Source organism: Numida meleagris, chromosome 4 (assembly GCF_002078875.1).
Source record: "Numida meleagris isolate 19003 breed g44 Domestic line chromosome 4, NumMel1.0, whole genome shotgun sequence".
In the NCBI taxonomy this organism is placed as follows: domain Eukaryota; kingdom Metazoa; phylum Chordata; class Aves; order Galliformes; family Numididae; genus Numida; species Numida meleagris.
In genome coordinates, this window is record NC_034412.1 from 35,290,003 (window position 1) to 35,310,543 (window position 20,541).

At 37.5% G+C, this 20,541-nt stretch overlaps 1 protein-coding gene across 7 annotated transcripts in view; it reads right to left on the minus strand.

Moving 5' to 3' along the window:
- Positions 1 to 20,541, minus strand: part of INPP4B (inositol polyphosphate-4-phosphatase type II B) — a gene marked incomplete at its 5' end in the record, with an annotated part of 191,005 nt that overhangs the window by 65,328 nt on the left and 105,136 nt on the right. For all 7 annotated transcript variants that reach the window (XM_021394498.1, XM_021394499.1, XM_021394495.1 and 4 more), the window contains 3 exon segments: positions 2,563 to 2,775; positions 8,476 to 8,653; positions 17,394 to 17,502. In XM_021394498.1, the coding sequence (XP_021250173.1) occupies positions 2,563 to 2,775; positions 8,476 to 8,653; positions 17,394 to 17,502 (500 nt within the window).

Below are 20,541 nucleotides of genomic sequence, written 5' to 3' on the forward strand. Positions count from 1 at the left end.
TTGCCCAGGGAGGTTGTGGATGCCCCGTCCCTGGAGGCATTCAAGGCCAGACTGGATGTGGCTCTGGGCAGCCTGGTCTAGTGGTTGGCGACCCTGCACTTGGCAGGGGGGTTGAGACTCGATGATCCTTGAGGTCCTTTTCAACCCAAGCCATTCTATGATTCTATGATTCTATGATATGATTCTATGATTCAAATCCTGTTGTGATATGACAGTGCTTTGGAATGGAAAGTATCATACATGGGTCAATACTTCAGAACAATGTCTGAACACCATGCCAATATTTGTAAATAACTTACTGGAAATGACATTTTATGGTCTTTGCAACTCCAATTATGTTAAGTAGTCAGTCAGAAACGTAGAGCAGAAAGAGCTCCAGGGGGCAACGTGCCTACCTTTTCTTGTATAATGCATGACAACATGCTCTGTTCCCTCCTGCAGGGAGGTTCTAGGATAGTAGAAGCAGCTGGCAAGAGAAGAGGAGAATATCTATCCAGAGGCAATCTAATACTCCCAAGTTAAATATTTTTCCTTCAACAGCATTGCTGTACTACTGCCTACATACAGCACACCGATATAAACAGCTCAATCCATGCTGCTGTCAGCTACACTGGGATCGATATCTGAACTTGATATCAAAGCACAGGTACAGCACAGCATTGCTATGGAGAAGAGGAAGGCTTTCTGAGAAACACTGCTCACAAAATGAAAGGGCACTGTGCACAGTTAAGAAACAGGGAGCTATTCCTCAAGCTAAATTTGGATGCCGGGAAAGGAGGGGATTTTGACAAGTTGTTTCAATATTGCGCCTTGAATCCACTTTTGTGATGTTTGTAGGATAACACAGTCTTTGAAAGTAGATGGAACAGGGTCAGTTCAAAGAGTTGCTGGACATGACTGATTTAGATTTTGGGCAACTGTAAAATAGAAATCTGAGTTACAAAAAAAACTCATGATAATAATGGGGAGAAAAAGCAACAAAGGAGAATGTGGTACCCTGCATACAAATAATTTTTTTCTTCTTTTGTAGTTGGCTTTCAGAGTAGATTAAGTATTTTTTCAAATTTTGTATGTGATTATTCTTACCATTTCCAACACAATAATGCCAGCTTGAGCATTAAAACTCACATTATTCATTGCCTGCCTTTTAATAAAAAAATGAAAATCAATGGAAGCCTAATGGCTAATCTTCAAATTTAGAAAGAAGACAAAATTTCTCTACGATTTATAAAGTCTCAAGTTTGATATTGACTCAGACTCAGTTTATTAACTCAGAAAATATCTAGGGAAGTACTTAAATTTAACCAAGCAGGTAATTTTACTAATTCAGCAAGAAAAAAATTCCAACACTGTAAACTAACGTATTTCTGTGTTTTTGTAATTACGTGCAAATATCTGGCAGAAATATATCAATTAAAAAAATCAATAATAAAATATAGTACAGCTAGCTTCTCTGCAACAGTGGAATTAGTACATTAAAATACAATCTGCACAAGAATTTTCACTCTCCCTTTTGTCAAATCTATTGTGATAGTTACTTTACTGAATGCCTCTGCAGCTGCAATCAAACAGTTTGGTTTAAATTTCAAGTAAAGAGAGACCATTCTAGCAGCCAGATTATAGAAAAAAAAGCATGAAAAATGAATTCAGTGTTCTAAAGCCAGTAGACAAATAAAAGAATGAGTTCTTTATTGTTTAACTCTCATGACTTCCTAATGTATGAGCATGGAGATAATTGTCTTCTCTCTTCAAGTCATATTCTTCTTCTCTTATTTATGGCATGGATAAAAATTACCGTTCTGGTGTAGGTACTAAAGCTCACAGTCATTAAGTATTTACAACACAGATTAATATGTCTGAATCCTTTATATTTATGAGAATACAGTGATAAACTGAGTACAGTACGAACATGAACCGAATGAAAATAACTTGAGTTCAGGGTATATATAACAAAGAAACAGATCCTTTGTGAACACATCTATGAAAATATTTAACTGACAAAGTCTCGGCCACAATTTATACATATCTTTGAAAGACATACCAAGAATGTTAAAATCTAAAACCTATGTTTGATTTGTTTTATGCGGTCTTAGATATCTTCTAGGAACAGAGTGTATGGGAAAACAGCTCTGTTTTGCTAGGACTTAACTCATGCATGTTTAAACTATTTATGTTCAGTCTTGGCCAAAAAAAAAATCCTGACATCAGCGTATGTCTTTTCAACCTCCTTAAATCTGCCTAATCAAGAAAAAGAACTCAAGTAAGAGTAAATAACACTTATTGTCCTGGTTAGACAAGAAGATATTCATCATCCTCACTATTATATGCTCCTCTAAGCTGCTGCACTGAAGCACACTGTAGTTAGGAAAGTCTTTCGAAGTCTTTTATCGAAGTATATAATTTTTAAATTCTAGTAACTCAAAATACACTTGAAAAATATTATTTAATGGTTTTGAACTAGTTCCTTTCCCAACCAAGTGTGACAAAGATAATAGGGCTTCCTATACACTCATTTTTAGGTTTTGGGATTCAATACCAACCAAAAGTATTCCAATTACTTACCCACTCTTCCTCATCGTACTCAGAATGATGGGGTATAGAATCCTGTCTTTTAACCTGGGATGGATGATCCTGATGCTTTAGGTCATCCCCCTCTTCTGCACTGTTTCTAGGCACGGCTGGTTTCTTGAGGACACAGCCAGGTCGGGCTGTATATAGTGCTAAAAGGGCACTTCTGACCAGCTGATCCTTAAATGCATGCACAAACAACTCTGTCTAGAGATAAACAAAACAAAAATGAATACAAAGTTAGGACAAAGAACCCAACAGAGAAGTAAAGCTATTACAACACTGAATTATGCTTAGATAGGAATGTTTGTGTTTCAGGTTGGCTCAAGAAGCAGAAAGCAACATAAAACAGCAAAAAGGAAAAATTCAAGAGTTTTTAGGACTTCACATTCTACAATCTTATCGCTCTAAGAATTAACACAAAAGTAAAGTATCTATATCAGAGATTATCACCTTTTCATATAGTCCTGTTTTATTTGAGCTTCAAATTTTGCCTGCAGTGACAAGCCTCTACAAAGACCAGTTCTGAGAGTATCCAACCACTTCTCAATCATTTACAGATGTCAGATAAAACCTGATCACCAAATACTGGGATCTCCTTAAATAAAAACACTCCACTCTATACTGTTGAAACTCAAGTACCTGCAAAAACAGTGTTTCCATGTACAAGCTCTGATACCTATGGGTATCAGTCCAGATTTCTGAAGGAAGGAAGGAATCCTTGAAGTAATTTTTCCAGACTCTCTGAAGATGTTACTTTTTAAGTTCTCCTTTCTGACTGTGACAGCTTGAAGGTTATCTTATTTTTAAAAATTTCCAATCTCCCTGCATTATTTCCTTCTGCCACAACAAGAAAAGTAAAAATAATGCCCCTCCTTTCTGCATATGCTCTTCAGCATCTCCAGCCTCTGTCTCTACGTAACAGCATAAACCACTCAACTGTTATTTTCAAAGTCATCCTCAAGTTACAATCAAGTTGCAATACAAGTGGGATAACTCAGTCAGATTAATATGGGGATGTGAATACAAGTTACATTTCACTAGTTCTGCTGTACCACAGTGCAAAAGGCTTTTGGAGACCTCATAATAAAAAGGTTTTACAAATTAAGAGAGGATTGTAGATCATGTTTATTACAACATGCCATGTCTCTAGAATTAGACTTGCGTCAGCAAGTATGGAAAATCCTCACTTCATGAGTTTTTACATATCTTCAGTACAATGAAGGCATGCAGGCATGCAGAAAAGCATTAAACAGATCTTATCCCTATAAGCAATTGGGTGCGCTCTTGGTCAACTATTTTTTTTCTTTTTTTAATCTTGGTATAAGATTGTGACTCTCAACTTTTACTTTTAGTTTAGGCTAACAACCTTCAAGAATTGCCTTTTGAAGAGCTCTGGTCCTCCACACTCAGTGTTTGCCATGCACAGCCACCTCCTGCTGTCATACACACACAGCCCTGTCTCCACTATTCCTCCGAAAGGTGCTGGCCCATTCACATCATCAGCTGATGCAACCAATTGAGCCAGAGAGGGTGAGGCACAAGCATGCATTCCTTTTCATTATGTGGCAGCAATCACTAGCAACGCAGAGAGACAGCTGGGGAAAGTCAATTTTGGTTACTTCAGCAATAGACATCAGAGTTAATCTGTCAGAGACGGGACAGCATGCACCCTGCCAATGCACCACAGCCCACCCAGGATACTGTAGCTCCTATCTCCAGTCAGGGGCTCTGGTTCACAGGTGAGGATGAAATACTGTTTCTCATTCCTTTCACACTGTAATTTTTTGAATTCATTTATCCTATCAGTGGGATTTAATTGATTTCCTGTTTACTGGACTGTCATGTACAGATTCAGACACTGAACTTCCTTTGCACACACATTCTTAACTAAACAGGCATACAGAAAGTATATGCCTGTAAAGTTAAAGTGACCAGCCTAAACAAGCAGTCACACAAAGCTAGGAAATAATAGAAATAAAGGTTGCCTGGCTAAGCTTCTTTCAGTTCTTTCATACTTCTTACGCAAATTCTCGAAGAGAGAGACAAAAAAAAAAAAACAAAACAAAAAAAACCACAAACCAAAAAGAAAACAAAACAAGGAAAAGGACAGGAGAAGGATTTGGAGGTGTCGGTTGACCAAACACTCAACATGAGCCAGCAATGCGTGCTTGCAACCCAGAAAGCCAACTGGATCCTGGGTTGCATCAAGAGAAGCATGGCCAGCAGGTCGAGGGAGGTGATTTTGTCTCTCTATACTCGGCTCTTGTGAGACACCACCTGCAGAACTGCATCCAGTTCTGGAGTCCCCAACACAAGAAGGATATGAAGCTGCTGGAGCAGATCCAGAGGAGGGCCACGAAGATGGTCAGAGGCTTGAGCACCTCCCCTATAGGGACAGGCTGAGAGAGTTGGAGCTCTTCAGCCTGGAGAAGAGAAGGCACTGGAGGGACCTTATAGCAGCCTCCTAGTACCTGAAAGGGACCTACAGGAAAGCTGGGGAGGGACTTTTTAGAAGGTCAGGTAGCAACAGGATGAGCAGAAATGGTTTTAAACTGGAAGAGGGTAGATTTAAATGAGTTATTAGGAAGAAATTCTTTACTGTGACGGTGGTGAGACACGGGAACAGGTTGCCCAGTGAGGTTGTGGATGCATTCAAAGCTAGGCTGGATGGGGCTCTGAGCAACCTGGTCTAGTGGGAGGTGTACCTGTCTATAACAGGGATGTTGGAACTAGATGATCGTGGAGATCCCTTCCAGCCCAAACTATTCTATGTTTCTATGACAACAACCCCCCTGCACTAAGTTCTAATTGTTAGTCTCTGTCTTCGGGAAATCTCTCAGTTTCTGCACTCCTTCGCAGTGTTCTTTTATGTGCCTTTACTCAAACTCAACTTTTCTTTTTCCATGGTTTCCTGCCTGTATACTACTCATAAGCTGACCAACATTTAGACCACAATGCTCTACAGAAGAGATAATGTTTTATGTAATTAAAGTGTCAGCTGTTGAGGTTGGACACCTGCACGAGAAGTTTCTGCTCTTCTGCTGTTCTCAGAAAAAAACTGCTCTTGATCACAGAATCATAGGGGATGGAGAGAACCTTTAGAAATCATCAAGCCCTACCCCTCTGCAAAAGCAGGTTCCCTACAGTAGGTTGCACAGGAAGGTATCCATACATGTCCTGAATATCTCCAAAGAAGGAGACTCCCACAATCTTTCCAGGCAGCTTGTTTGAGTGTTCCATCACTCTGACAGTTAAGAAGGTCTTCCTTGTGTTAGTATGGAACTTCCTGTGTTTCAGTTTCTACCCATTTCCCTTCTTCTATTGTTGCATGCCACTGAAAAGAGTCCATCTCCATCCACTTGACTTCTGCATTTTAGATAAACAGTTTTGAGATCCCCTCTCAGCCTTCTCTTCTCTAGGATGAAGTCTCTCAGCCTTTGATCCTTAATGGCTAAGCAGAGAAAGCCTGAAAATTTGCTGCAACTAAAACTCAAAAGGCTTTAAAATAAAAACCTTATAACATCAAGTCATGATTTTTTTTTTAAGTTAGCATCAGGACTTCTTCTAGGCTTCATTTGAGATTCTTCAGTGATTAGAAATGATCAATACCATTTAACTCTTAGGCAATTTTATCAGACCCATTTTGCCTCTTCACTAATTTAGTACCTGAGGGAAAGGCTACTTAAATACAGGTGATTTTCTTATTTGCAGCCCTTCAGGTGCAACCACCTTCATGGTGGTCTTGAATTGAACTATAAGATAATTTTGTTTTTATGCATTTCCAGCCTCCGAACGGTGCATGCTTAGAGAATACACAGTCTTTGGGTACTATTGCTACCTAACCGTGTCAAGCTTCTATACAAATGAGGCAGAGTTAGAATTGCAGAATTGTCTTTTCTCACACGGTAAGTTAGCTACTTTTCATGGTTATTCTACAGTTCCTGTCAAAATAGCCCAAACCACTTGTCTGTCATTAGAAATGACAAGACCATGGTTTTGCTGAGGTCTTGTATCTCTCTTCCCCCTCAAGGTCTGCTTGAGATCATACCAGGTTTCCACATCAGGAACGGTAAATTCAAAAAAAAAAAGCTTTGAGTTTCAAAAGTTGTAAGCATTGGACAATTTTAAGTCAGGAGTGCCCACTATGACTGCAATACATATTAGGTAACTCAGAAAAGTAATTTAATTTCAATGTAAATATTTTATAGGGAAGAATGTGTTTTAGAAAAGTGGAAGTGAAACTCTGTTTTTTTCCTATAGAAACTAAGATTCTACCATAATTAAATTCCATTCAAAGTTTCCATTAGTTTAACAACTATCAACATTAAACTACGTTTTCTTACAGTTAAATACAGCTAAATTTGCAGAACATCACTATTTATTGAATTTTATGAACCCACAAAACAAGTATATGCAAAGAAATGCAAACTTTGCAAGTTCTTTTAGATACTTGACTAAAGAGTATTTCTGTAAATAAAGATAGGCATAGCTGTAAAATGAATTTATCAAGCCTTCTGCAAGCTGCAAATGCTGATACACTTGTCAACAGCTAATGGTTTTTTAAATCAATTAACAGAAAGAGTTGATAAAAGTTTAGTCTCAGAAAAAACTGTACAGTAAATTCCAAATCATGTACAGAGAAGTAAAACCAAGCTAGAAATATTAGAAAATAAGCCCAATAAAAGAAATTGTGCAGCAGTGGAATTATTTGAGAAATGTAATTACCAGGCAAATATTTTTTTCCCAACTTCTTGAAACAGCTGCTTAACTTGTAAATTGGCATCTATTTAAGTAATAGAAAATTTCTTTCTTACATGTAAAAGGTACACAAAAAGGTGTGACAAAACGAAAGGAAATTTTCAGGCCGAATTCTACTTTCCTCTGCATCCCTGACATTTGCAGCAACTCCGCTGTTCCTAAAGTTACTGTGGATTTACACGTCTATAACCAAGCGCTGCACTTGTCACCCCTGTGGCTCCAGTGCAATGCCATCACAGTATGTGGCTGAGCTCAATATTGGGATTTGAAACTCTCACACTGAGCAACGTACTGCTGGGATAACAGCTCAACAGACCACAGGGGTTGCCACTTCCCAATAGCTGAAGATACATTGAAATGATTATTGGTCTTGCTATTAAGCCATATTGAGATCACATTACAGAAGGTAGGGCCCATGAAGCAACAGGAAACTTTTTTAAAGCCCTTCCGTTATAGCTACAGCACTTTTTTTTTTTTTTTTTTTTTTTTTGTAGAGTAACATATGTTTGAAAGTACTTTGCAGACTTGAGCTAATCCCCCAAATCCCTCTGTGAGACAGGTGGAAAATATTATCTTCATTAATTTAGAGCTAAAGAACCTAAGATGAGGAAGTGCCCATAGCTACAGAAGAAAATAATAGGAGAAAGAGGATTAAAGTTTGAGACCGTCTAGTTCCAACTCATTCTTCCAAACTGCATTGTCATTTCTGGTCATGCTATTATTCTCAACTTTGTGCACTAGCTTGAACTACCTCCCATAGTCAGCTGAAGTATCACAGAAAGAGAAATAAAATTACAGTTTATCATCCCACATTATTTACAGCTATCTATTTTTGATAAACCCTAGTATGTGGCCACTAGAGAATAACAAAGACACACAAAATTAAATTCATTATATTTTCAAATAATGCCACCTCTTATAAATCTCACTAATTTTCTACATGGAACACCTATGGAAATGCAAAATAATATATTTTTTTTCCTTTTTTTTCTTTTTTTTTTGATGGCAACATTTTGAAGCTTATTTTAACAAAGTTTATATAACATTTATTGATGCTATGAAAGACTATTTATGCCAGAAAAAAAGCCCCAGCAGCTACAGACTTGGTTATTTCATTTTCCATTGCAGCAAAGATTTGAATCTTACTTTTTCTGAAAGCATCTTTAAAGAGTTCTTCAAGCTGTCCGGAGAACGCTGGCTTGCAGAATTAAGCAGAAGGTCGGCATGGCTTGATATGAGAGGTTGTAGATGATTGATGTTGCTGAGAACTTCTTTTGCCTTGGCTGTGTTTTCAGGTGAATAGTAAATACACTGGTATCCAGTACTGTAACAACACAGAGATGCACATCAAAATGATTTCTGCTATTATCATGATTAATATTAATTAACTCTCCAAGGAAATTTTAACAGATATTGTAAGAATGACTGGTACCAAAAATTTACTGTTATCATTGAAACTCTCCTTCCTTTACAGGTAAAAACAAGTCCTTATTTGAACATCAGAGGTCAATGCAGACCACCAAACATCTACATAGTACTGTACAACCTAATCACCACTTTCCGCAATTGGTCTTGACATAAATAAAAATCTACTTTCCTTACTTTTTAAAAATCTGATTCTGGAGAAAAGTTTGACCAGGTTAGATAACAATCACAAGAAGCCAAGTCTAGCTGGCTACGTCTTATAACCATAAATATGTATTTAAATACATCACCAAGCAACTCCTGGAACATCAATCACAGAGCATCCCCAGCTGCCTCAGTATGGATATCCCTTCTTCCTTCCCGTGTCTTTTCTTCAGTCATCCTTACTTTTCTTCCACACCCTTATGCCCCCCCAATTTCATTTCTTTTCTTCACTAATCAAGGCCTGAATTTTGACGCTTGTGTAGTCTTTCAAAGTTCAGTGATTTTTGCTTTTCATTTCAGTCTTTTTTCAGAGCTCTTCACTCCCATTTCCCCCTCAGTATCCCTTCCAGTTCCCCCTTTTTAGCTTTCTATAAGAAATAAAATTCTATTCAATAAAGGACATGCACACAAATTCAAATGAAGCAACTTCCACAAAATCTAAAACACATAAGCCATTTTGCAGATAAGAATAGATTCAAACAGTCTCAAAAATAAGCATCTTGCTTAGATACTTTACTGAGTTACTGTCCCAAGTCACACAGCACTAAATCCTAATTTTCTGTCACTAATGCCTACATTTTAAAATATAATTCTTTGTAGAGGTGGTCAGGATGAACAGTATTTGAGTCAGCATAGCTTTGCTGTGATCAGTCATGCTACCAACCACATTAAAATTAATAGATCTCCAATTCACAGTCCACTGAACTAGTTACTGACTACCAAGTGCAGAGAGCAGAATTCTGCATGGCTCAACAAAATGAATTCTAGAAACTGTCTTAGTTATGCAAGAAAAAAAATTCTTTGTAAGAACTAAGGCAATGGTCACAGCTCTGCTTTCAAGGAGGCAACACTGTCAGTCACATCAGAACTACTGCTACCTTCACTGCAACATTCAAGAATAACTGTCTACATTAATTGTCTTAAAAGTCTTGATGCTTCACAGCACTGAATCATCTCTGAACTCCCCTTCTGACTTCTCCCTCTCTTTATCAAACAGCCTTTTTGCAGGCTGAATTTGGCTAACACTTACCAAGCTTACTATCTACATATAGTATGTATACTTTCTGGGATTCCCCTCAGCCCTTAATTACCAGATCTCTTCCACTGACCTCCCAGCCCTAAGCCTAAGTGAATGTTGCAGCAGAAAAGCTGGAAGTCCAAAGAAAGTGAGATACTATTTTTCAGATACAATGCATTTAGTGATGTCTGAACTTTCTAACTAATCAAAATGTGTTTCCTTTTAAATAAATACTACTAGAACTGATGTGCCATAGCTATATGCGGCAGCAAGTAATGCAACTTTAAAGAAGCTGCTGCCCATCTAATATATGGTTCTTAGAACATCTGTAGAAACTAGACATAAGGAATAACAAGAAGAAACTTCTGCATTAGGGCAAAGATCACACAGGTAGGCCAAGTACAAGAAATAAGCAGCAATACCAAAATCTCTCCTTGAAATATTGAGTAAAATATTGGACCTTTACCTTTTAAAATTCTATAATAACATATTGCGGGTTAAGTTTCAAAGCCTTCACTTAGCATATAAAGTGAATTTCATATATTGGCACACATCATTACGTAAACACAACTTTCAGTGGTCATTTCAGTTTTCGAATTGCTTTAATGACTATGTCATGTAATTTGAATAAAGAATATGTCAACTAAAACTGCAATTTCAACTTTAAGCTAACAAAGTTCTTGCCTGAAAATAAATATGGCAATATGCTAAATGTCTCATCTTTTTATTTTATTTTATTTTTTTACACTCAGAGTAGTGCATATTCCTACTGTTAACTGAGCCGTTTGTGTGACTAAGTTAAACTGTCACCATCTGGACTGGGTTAAAATCTTTTAACAATGAACATTTGATTTCACTTTTTTTAAAACTAAAATTGCCTAAAATAACTTCCAGAATACAGTTAAAAAATACACAACAAAAAACATTTCCTTCCACGTAATCTCAAGCTTACATAGCTTACCGAACCTACCAGTGCAGAGGCTTGTTTTAAAGCATCATGTGTATCCTATATGAAGCTATGATCACAGAATCATAGAATGGCTTGGCTTGGAAGGGACCCCAAGGATCATCAAGTTCCAAGCCCCCTGCTGCAGGCAGGACCACCAACTTCCAGATCTGGTACTAGACCAGGTTGCCCAGTGCCCCATCCAACCTGGTTCTGAACCCCTCCAAGGACAGAACATCCACAGCCTCTCTGGGCAGCCTGTTCCAGCACCTCACCACTCTCTCTGTGAAGAACTTCCCCAACATCCAATCTAAACCTTCCCTCCTTGAGCTTAAAACCATTCCACCTTGTCCTATCAAAATCCACTCATTACATAAAATAAAAACACAAAAATTTACTGCATCAGAAAATAAAACTAAACCGTATGATCAGTGCTGAGGTCTTGAAAACAGGCCCGAGAGAGATTAGATGTCCCAACGATTTTTTATTTTTATTTTTTTATTTCCTAAATATTCTCTTGACAATTTGGAAATTCACTGGCTCCATCTAATCCATTTCTATTTATGAAGTTTGAATTTCTATGAATCCTTTCTTTGAAGCAACAAACAAGGCTGTAGGCACAGGGCTTCTCTTGCTGCTCTTCCATTACCTCTTAATTCCTCTTGAAGTAACATTAGTAACTGCCTTCAATAGATAATGGGACATATGTTTCAGTGAAAACAGAAGTCAAGACACCCTTCATCAGCCCTCCACAGACCTAAGCAGAATTCACGCTCAGACACGGTGAATCTTTCTAGGAAGATACTCAGGGAAGCATGACTACTTAGGAAAAGCCTTCTGTAGTTCTTAAAATTGTTTTTTTTTGTGTATCTTTGTGCTAACGCAAAGACAAAATAATCTTTAACATGGGGGAGAAGCTTATCCAGGGTAACTGAGCAAGAATTTTAGCAGAAGACAAAAGCTACAATACTTCACCACAAAACTCAGAGTAAATGACACCTTTCAGCATAGTCTTTTCCTGGCAGCACATTACGTCTGGAAGACAGCATTTAAGATGCATTGCCCTCTCCTTATGTTCCACAGAGAAAGATCAACAAAGTCATGAATCTGTTCTCTTCCAATCACTCTTGGAGCCCAGATACAGTTTCTTGCTCTCCAAAGGACAATCCTTTCTAACCTTCACATATGAAGAATCTCTAAACCTCTCCTTCTCTTCATTTTCCAATCCACATACCTTTCTTTCAGGCCTCCTTAAGGAGATGCCTCAGGCAATTCTGTTCAGAGAGACTAGTGGTTGAAAAATGTTCTGATGAAATGTTTGTACCAATGAATAGCATATAAACTGCGGCAGTTTCTCTGTAAAACTTCCAACAACCTTAATATATTTGGTCAGTATAAAAAAATGTTCATCTCCATGAAGACTATCTTTCTTTCATATATACACACGTACATACAAAAAGAGAGAGAAAATGAGCAAGAATGTCTCAGTAAGAAGTACTATACACTACAAGCTGTGATTTCCCTTGAGAATCAACATTCTAGTTAGACCAAACACAAATCATCGTTATTTCAACACTTCTGGGCTTTCCTATGAAACAATAGTATTTCAGATTCCTCAGAGAATAGAAATAGTTGAAGGTTATGAAACTCATGTATAGGAACCCTGAAGATCTCAGCTTTAATAAAATCTCTGTTAGCAAGAAAGTTAGTGAAAGAAGTTAGTAAAGTCATTTAACAAAGTTCTAGACCTCATCAAACAAAAAAGAATCCTTTTAGACAATTCAAACTCAAATAAAATAGTTATGACCCCCCAAAGCCCCCAAACAAACAAAAATACAACAAATTTTCATTACTCCTTCAACTTTAAGTTTGTGCTAATTGAATGAGGTATCATTTACGAAGATCTTGCTAGAAATGATGTACTAATGCAGCTGGGACGCCTCTGTTTTTCTTGATGGTAAGTACTTGGGCATTAAAATATTTGTAATCATAAGTCTAAGAAAATAAGAAAGAAAAGTTCTTGATGTACCTTGAAAGTGATTTATGAACCCTTAAAATAGAGAGGCATAACTTATAGAACACCTGCCTTCACTGTTCCTGCACAACTGAGCTCTCTAAATAATAATTTGCTGAGCCATCTAGACCAATTATAAGACAAGTCCTTCCATTTGCTGGAAGAAGTAATTATCAGCCTGACAGAAGACTGAATCTGAACAAGTGATTTACTTTCACTTTTAGCTAGAAAGGATGAAGAAAACAAGTAAGAAGAACCAGTCATGAAAAAAACCCTAAGATAAATGTATATCATACACAGAAAATTAAATGAATTACTTTGCAATGATTTAACATAATTTAACCAGCACATTTCAGTTATTTGAATTTAAATGGTATCATACCTAAATATGATTAAAAAGTATCTCTTGTTCTTACTTAGGAAGTTCTTAGGAAGTTCATTGCTAGATACCAAAAGGAAAGACAGCCTACAGACATGCATTAAAGACGTGCCTAATTTTTATAGTGCTGAAGCCATTTATCTGCAACTTTGCTGCAGATACAGAACTGTACAGATTATTAATGGGTTATAAAACAATGCATCTGACTTTAGATATGATTAATCGCTGTTTTACAACTGGAACTTTTTTTCAGTTTTTCAACTGAAACTGAGCCTCTTTCTTATTTAAGACTATTTTTAAATTTGCTTTCTAGTTTTGTTCGCAATTATCAAAAGAAAAAATTTCATTAACATACAACATTTTTAATAAATATTACTACAAAAAACCTTTCCCTCTGTTTGGTCTGCACAAAGATCTGTATTATATGTAACAGAAATCCACACTCACCTTCAAACAGATATATTTATTATACATTCCTTTTCGTTTGGCAATTACAAATGTAATTACATCTTGTAAAGGGTGATACAACCTTGCTACCAGTCAACACTTCCTGTTGTCTGTTAATTCCACAAGCCCAGGTTTGAGTAAGGAGCGTTTTGTGATATACTGACAATGCTGAATATTTCAATGCATTGTTCTACTAATCAGTCTGAAGGTCAAAGACATGCAAGACATTCCATCACATGCACTGACAATGATGTCTTGAAAGGTATCAGGAGTGAACTGAGGAATAATCTCTTCCCACATCTTTCCCCAGGTCTTCAGCTCAGTTAGCCTAGAGGAAAAGGCAGCTAAATACGCATTTTTTTCCCTGCTCATTTTATATTCTGACTGATATCTCAAGGTGTCACTTCTTTCTTCATACAAAGCTTCAGAAAAGCTGCTTCAGTTGTAAAACAGGAAGTTTAAATTGTGAAGTCTGCCCCCGGAAATGCTAAGCATCCTCAAAGTATCCCAGTGTAGCTATATAAACAGCTGCATACAGAAGCTGTCATTGCCACAGCGAAATAATTTTCTCCATGGTAAGAATGACAATGGCCCTTACAGGTATCTACTTAAAGTACCCCAATTTCAAATTTTCATGTAAGTGAAATCATATTCAGAGCATGCTTCCACTCATTTTTTGGCCCAACTGAGTTTCCTTTGAGCTCTCCTCAAAGACATTAAGGAAGATGACTTTCGAAAGTTTCTTCATTTTATCTTGAGAAAATTCATATGCTAAGAGATCTTTTCTTCAGGGCTGGCAAGCAATTTTCTAAAAGCTGACTTCCCCATTTTCAGTCCTCAAATATAAGTTTGTTAGTATGACTTCAGATTTTTTTTTTTTTTGTGAAGAGTCTGAAAGGACAGTGACATAGTTACCCTAGTTATATCATCCTATAGACAGACTTCTGCTCTTAACGGGAATAACGGAAGAAAAAAGAAAGCTGCACTGTTAGAATAAAGGTCTAGTACAGTGTCCTTGAAAGTCATCAAAATACATGAGCTTCTGAGTGATGCAGAAAAGTCTCAGAAGCTGGGTAAATATCAGAGGATTTCTAAGCACTTAGAAATTGGTATGAAATGCCTTGATAAAACCTGCTCCAAGCTTTACCCATGGCTCCTGAACACAATCTCTACAGACTTAGAGGTCTACATGTCTACAAGTCAGTGAAATAAGGATGAATGAAAATGAGAAGAGGTTGTGCTGTGTTGAGTACTCTTTGCCATCTTAGCTTTTTGACACTTAACATTGCATAGGATGTAAAGGTCTAGCCCATCTCCTCTTTTGTTACAGGCAACCATGAAACAAAAGCACATTGACAATTCATTCCTACAGGATACTGCAACGTGTGATTTTCCAGAAACACCTCAAAAAAAGGCTAGGTCTCTCCCCTGGGAGGCTTTTTCTCTTTTCTCCAATTAACAGAAATCACAGATAATCACTTCAAGTTTACTCACTGCTATCCCACAATTCAGGAAATCATATTCCGTAAATGTGAATACATTGCTGGACCATGCAAGTGAGAAACAGTGAGAGCTGAATATTGTGAGGGTTGGAACTGCACATTTGTTCTTATATAAAGATTACAAGCAGATGGAGTACTTCTGCAAATATTTAAATACGATACTTAAGGACATAAATATGAAGTTTGCATTTAATACATCAGATAAACACAGTTTTTGAGATATTTTTAAATACCAATAACAAATATCTTAAGAAATGTCTGAAGACATTTTCTTCATAAGGTAACATGAACGTCATAGGATAATTTCATAAGGATAAGGCCACCTGCACCAGTCTATTGTCAGCAAAATAGATACTTACCGTCAAAGCAAAATCCATTCATGGATCTCTAATGATAAACAATATTAATGGACAACAATATTTGTGGACAACAGGTTGGCCATGAGCCAGCCGTATGCCCTTGTGGCCAAAAAAGCCAATGGTAATCTAGGGTACATTAAAAAGAGCATGGCCAGCAGGTGAAAGGAGGTGATTCTCCCTCTCTACACTGCCTGGTGAGGCCACTTTTAGACTGCTGTGTCCAGTTCTGGGCTCCCCATTTCAAAAAAGACAGATCTCCTAGGATTCCAGCGGAGAGCCACAAAGATGATAAAGGGCCTGCGGTGTCTCCTGTATAAGGAAAGGCTGAGTGACCTGGGTCTGTTCAGCCTGGGGAAAAGAAGACTGAGAGAGGATCTGATCAATATTTATAAATATCTAAAGGGGGGGGGGGGGGGGAGCAAATGGATGAGGCCAGGCTCTTCTTGGTGGTGTGTAGTGATAGGACAAGGAGTAATGGCCTAAAACTTGAACGTAGGAAGTTCCGTACTAACATTTGGAAGAACTTCTTTACGGTAAGGGTGATGGAGCACTGGAACAAGCTGTCCAGAGCGCTTGAGGAGTCATCTTCTATGGAGATATTCAAGACTCATCTGGACACCTACCTGTGTGACCTATTGTAGGGTACCTGCTGCTTTAGCAGGAGGTTGGACTTAATCTCTTGAGGTCCCTTACAACCCTTGCAATTCTGTGATTCTGTAATATTTCATTGGCAAGTTTTGTCACCAGAGATGGCCACAGAAATGTAAGATTTAGTAAGGCTTTTATGTCCACCCAGTGTAAAACAATAAAAACTAAAAAAAAAAAAAATTACAGCTTTCACACCAAATGCATCTGCTAGTCTTTGTGTTGTTTTTTGTTTTAATGTAAATGCCAAATTCCAGTCAACTTAAAAGTCAACAGCAGATTTTTAGAATTTCTCTTTCTCTTCCTTACGATGTTGACCCTATGAAACATTTGAGAGTATTGAATATGAATTAATTTTCTGTGAAGAACTGTCATGATTTAGATGAGCATACATACAGAACTTTCCGCATTCCCTCGTGCCATTGACTACGCAGGGTTGGTACAGCTAGTCCAAGTGTAGAGTAGCCACAACTGTGGGTGCTGCCAGTGAGAGCTGTACCAGCTCAAAACTTAACAGCCATAGCAACAAACATATATGGCTAATATTTAGTTAGCAAGACATTTAACTAACACTGCTGTACATGTTTATGGTTTAACTTAAAGCAAATGGATATCCTAGTTCAGACCTTCACCTTTGCTTAATGTCATTTTGATTTTATGAAGGAAAACAATACGTTCTGATTTACTTCACAGGGGTGCTGAAAAGTATTTTTGTTCACATGCTCAAGGCTGTCAGAAATGAAGTCAGTACTGCAAGCTACAGTTTCTTTATTGAAAAGTTGTCTACAGCTATTTTCTACTTGGGCTCAAGTATTACAGAAGAGATGTCTCATTCTGAACAGCGTGTTTTCAAGCACAGGTATTCCTCAGGCTCCCAGAAATATGGAAAATTTCAAAGCTTAGCATTTGTGTCCAAAATAAATCATGGCACTGCAGGTAAACTGTGCTTCAGTTTTGCAGTCTAATAAGCAAGAAAAAGAAAGGAACTGTTTTATGAATGAATGCTTGCCCAGTCATACTAGATTTTAATTTTTCATGCATCCAGCAGAGAGAAACTGTTTTGTAACTCCTAACATTACAATGCAGATTTAACAATACTTGCTTAGCCATTACAGAAATACTTACTTTCGCCTTTCTGCCTCAAATTTACTCAGCAGTTTTCGGAGACCACCATTCTTAAATCCCTGGAAATGTGCTGCCGGGGCTCCCACAGTGATTACATCATACAGAGCATCTGGAAAAATAAGAGACAACCAGAGATTTGCATGAACCTATGCCCAAAGCATGGCAACACTAATCTACTCTACAAGACGTGAAGAGAATATTATTTCCAAGCAATAATCAAGAATCTGTGTCTCAAGAAGGGCCAGGAGCTAATCAATCTTTCTACACAGCTAACTGCACACATTAGAAAGTTTACCTGATTTATTACTATGTCTAAATTATATGCCACAATATAGAAAAATACTCCAGTTCTGCAGTTTACAGAGCTACAAAGTAAATTGGTCCTTTGTGTATTACACTTCGTTACATCTTCCATTATTTAAATTGCAGTCATGTTGAAATGCACAGATTCCTGCATTTTAGTCAGGAGATCACTGTGATGAAATATCCTGACTACGTATTACAGGTTACAGAATTACAGCTAGTGATTACTGCATCATGCTAATGTCTTCTGGTTGAGCAAAGACTTTTTATTATTATTTTTCATGTAATTTTAATTTCAAGACTTCAAGGGACCATGAATTCTTTTTATTCCCAGAGAAGTTTCTCCAATGATTACTCAACCTGACCACCAAAAAATTTCCACTCCGCTTCTGGTTTGAATTTGTTTAGCTTCTACTTTCAGATATAACTACCTTCTTGACGCTACATTTAAGACTCATTTTCTATCTGTTTTATTTACTTTTCATATATGCTTATAAACACAGCTGTCATCTTCAGCTGAAAGCTACCAAGATGTGAAATAAGTATGCTACTGAAGTTCTTGCTGATGTGACAAACTGTTGTTACTCTGCATGCAATGATATGCATCATGATTTTTTTCTATGGATGTATGTTTACAGAACTGGAGATGCAATGCCTTCTTAAAAACAGCCTCTCATTTTGTGCTTGCAATTGTGAGGATGGAGATGAGGGCTGTTCCATCCAAAATCACTCTTTTCAAGTTAGAATTTCCATTTGCACTAAGCGGTACTTATGCTGCACTCAGTGGAGGTATAGAAATACAGGCCAGACTAATGCATTTTTAAAACATTTTTCTAAAGAAAACATTAATTTTAATTTTATTTTGTTTTTAATTTTATTTTGTGAACTGTTTTACTCATCAAGGAAGCTTTCAATGTAAATTAAAATCTCATCCTCTCCTAAAATAGAACTTTTCTTGCATTCTGATGATAAATATCGCTAGAAGCAAGAACACTGTACAAATGACTCGGAGTTAATGAACTATGTTTTATTTCCAGAGCTGAATCTCAAAACATATTCACTCAAATTGATTCCTCTCTAATGAATTGGTTGATTTTCAACTCTTTCTTAAAAGGAGAAGCAACATAGTATCATTAGCCTCAGGTGAGCTTCAAGATTCTGTAATAGCCCATTCTTTCAGATCTTCATGGACATTTATCAGTAACACAGTCTTGGGCTATTAGAGCTCCACAGCTGACAACAGTTCTATTGTTTAAACAACACAGGCTTGAAAATAAACTAAGAGATGAACTCATCAGGTTAAGGCATAACAGCTTCTGAATGTTTTCAGAGAACTCAAAACTATAGGAAAATATATTAAAGACCAAGTCCTAGTGCTTTCACTGAGTTGTTTTAAAAACAGTGATTACAACTACCTCGGGTGATTTGCTCAGAAGGCAGCTCTCATTTAGACTGTAGGCTCTTAGCATGTCAAGAAGCAGCTGATTTAGATGCAAACACATCCAGATCAGCTGAGCCATCTCCCACAAGCAAAACATGGGAGACTAAGGTCAGCAAAGAAAACATCTGCGATCCTGGTGATGGGCATGGGGTGTTCTACCTCTCACCCTTCAGAGCACGCTACATTGGAAAGTGGTGCATACTTGGGAAAAATTCCTTGTGATGTGTTCCATTTACACATCAGTGCAGCCCCTCATGAAAGGTATGCACTGTTAGCACAAGTGCACCAATATAGGAATGTTCCAGTGACTCAGAACCATAACCCATGAAAAGAACAGACAAGCGTTGACAACATTTCACAGTGGAGACGAAGCTTAAAATGTAGCTGAGAGTGATAGGAGCTATGTCATATTGTCAGCTTGCTCCACAAAAATTAACAATTAAGAGATATTGGGAAGAGGGAGAGGGAAAGAAAAAAAAGCTTTCCCTCAAATAATTAGTTCAGAATTTGAAAGGGAAAAAAAAACACCAAGGCATTAAAAAATAAGGAAATTGGGCTTTAAATATTTCACTCTAATTATTCTGACTGAAAGATACACTCACCTGCTCTTTACACATGTGAAACACTTAGACACTTGCCAAAACACAACTCCTCCACCATGCAGACGTATAAGCTACCTGCTCATCACTACGTCCTGAATAAAACACGTGCAACATGGTGGCAACCACAGCAACACAGATCCACAAACCTCAGCTTTATCAGATCTATTTAAAGAGCTGTGAGATTTCTACGGCAAGCACAGCTCAGTCTAGAACTTGAAACAACTCCCTTGCCTTCACAGGAGGCAGTCATTGTCTTGACCTGGACATAGAAGAAATGTTCCACCAAATTCATTTAAAACAAGCACACCTTTTGTATAAACAGGGACAAAAGTAAAACTATACATACATTTAAGTTACGCAGTATGATGAACAGAGCAAAAAGTTCTGCTCAACAAATGGATAGGGATACAGATATAGTTGTTTCATAGTAAAGCAGTATTTTTCTCACAGATGTTCCTACTGGAAAGTTAAACATACAGGTATATTCTATTCCACATCAGTACTGTATAGTAACCTGAATCAAAGATCAGTAAAAGCAACCCTGTTATTGGGCACACTGAACAAAACCGTACGTGTCCATATGCACATATACGATAGATGTGATTAAGACCTACCTTGCATTCCCAGACTGAAGATATCCGAAAGCATAAGGGTCAATGATTTTTTTGTGGTTCATTTGCTTGTATGAATGGTTACACATGCCCTATGATGCCCTGGCTGCCCTTTGATGTATGACAAGCAAAGCACATGCAGAGAAGGATCAACTTGATGTCTAAGTGCTGCTTACACCAGAACTAGCAGC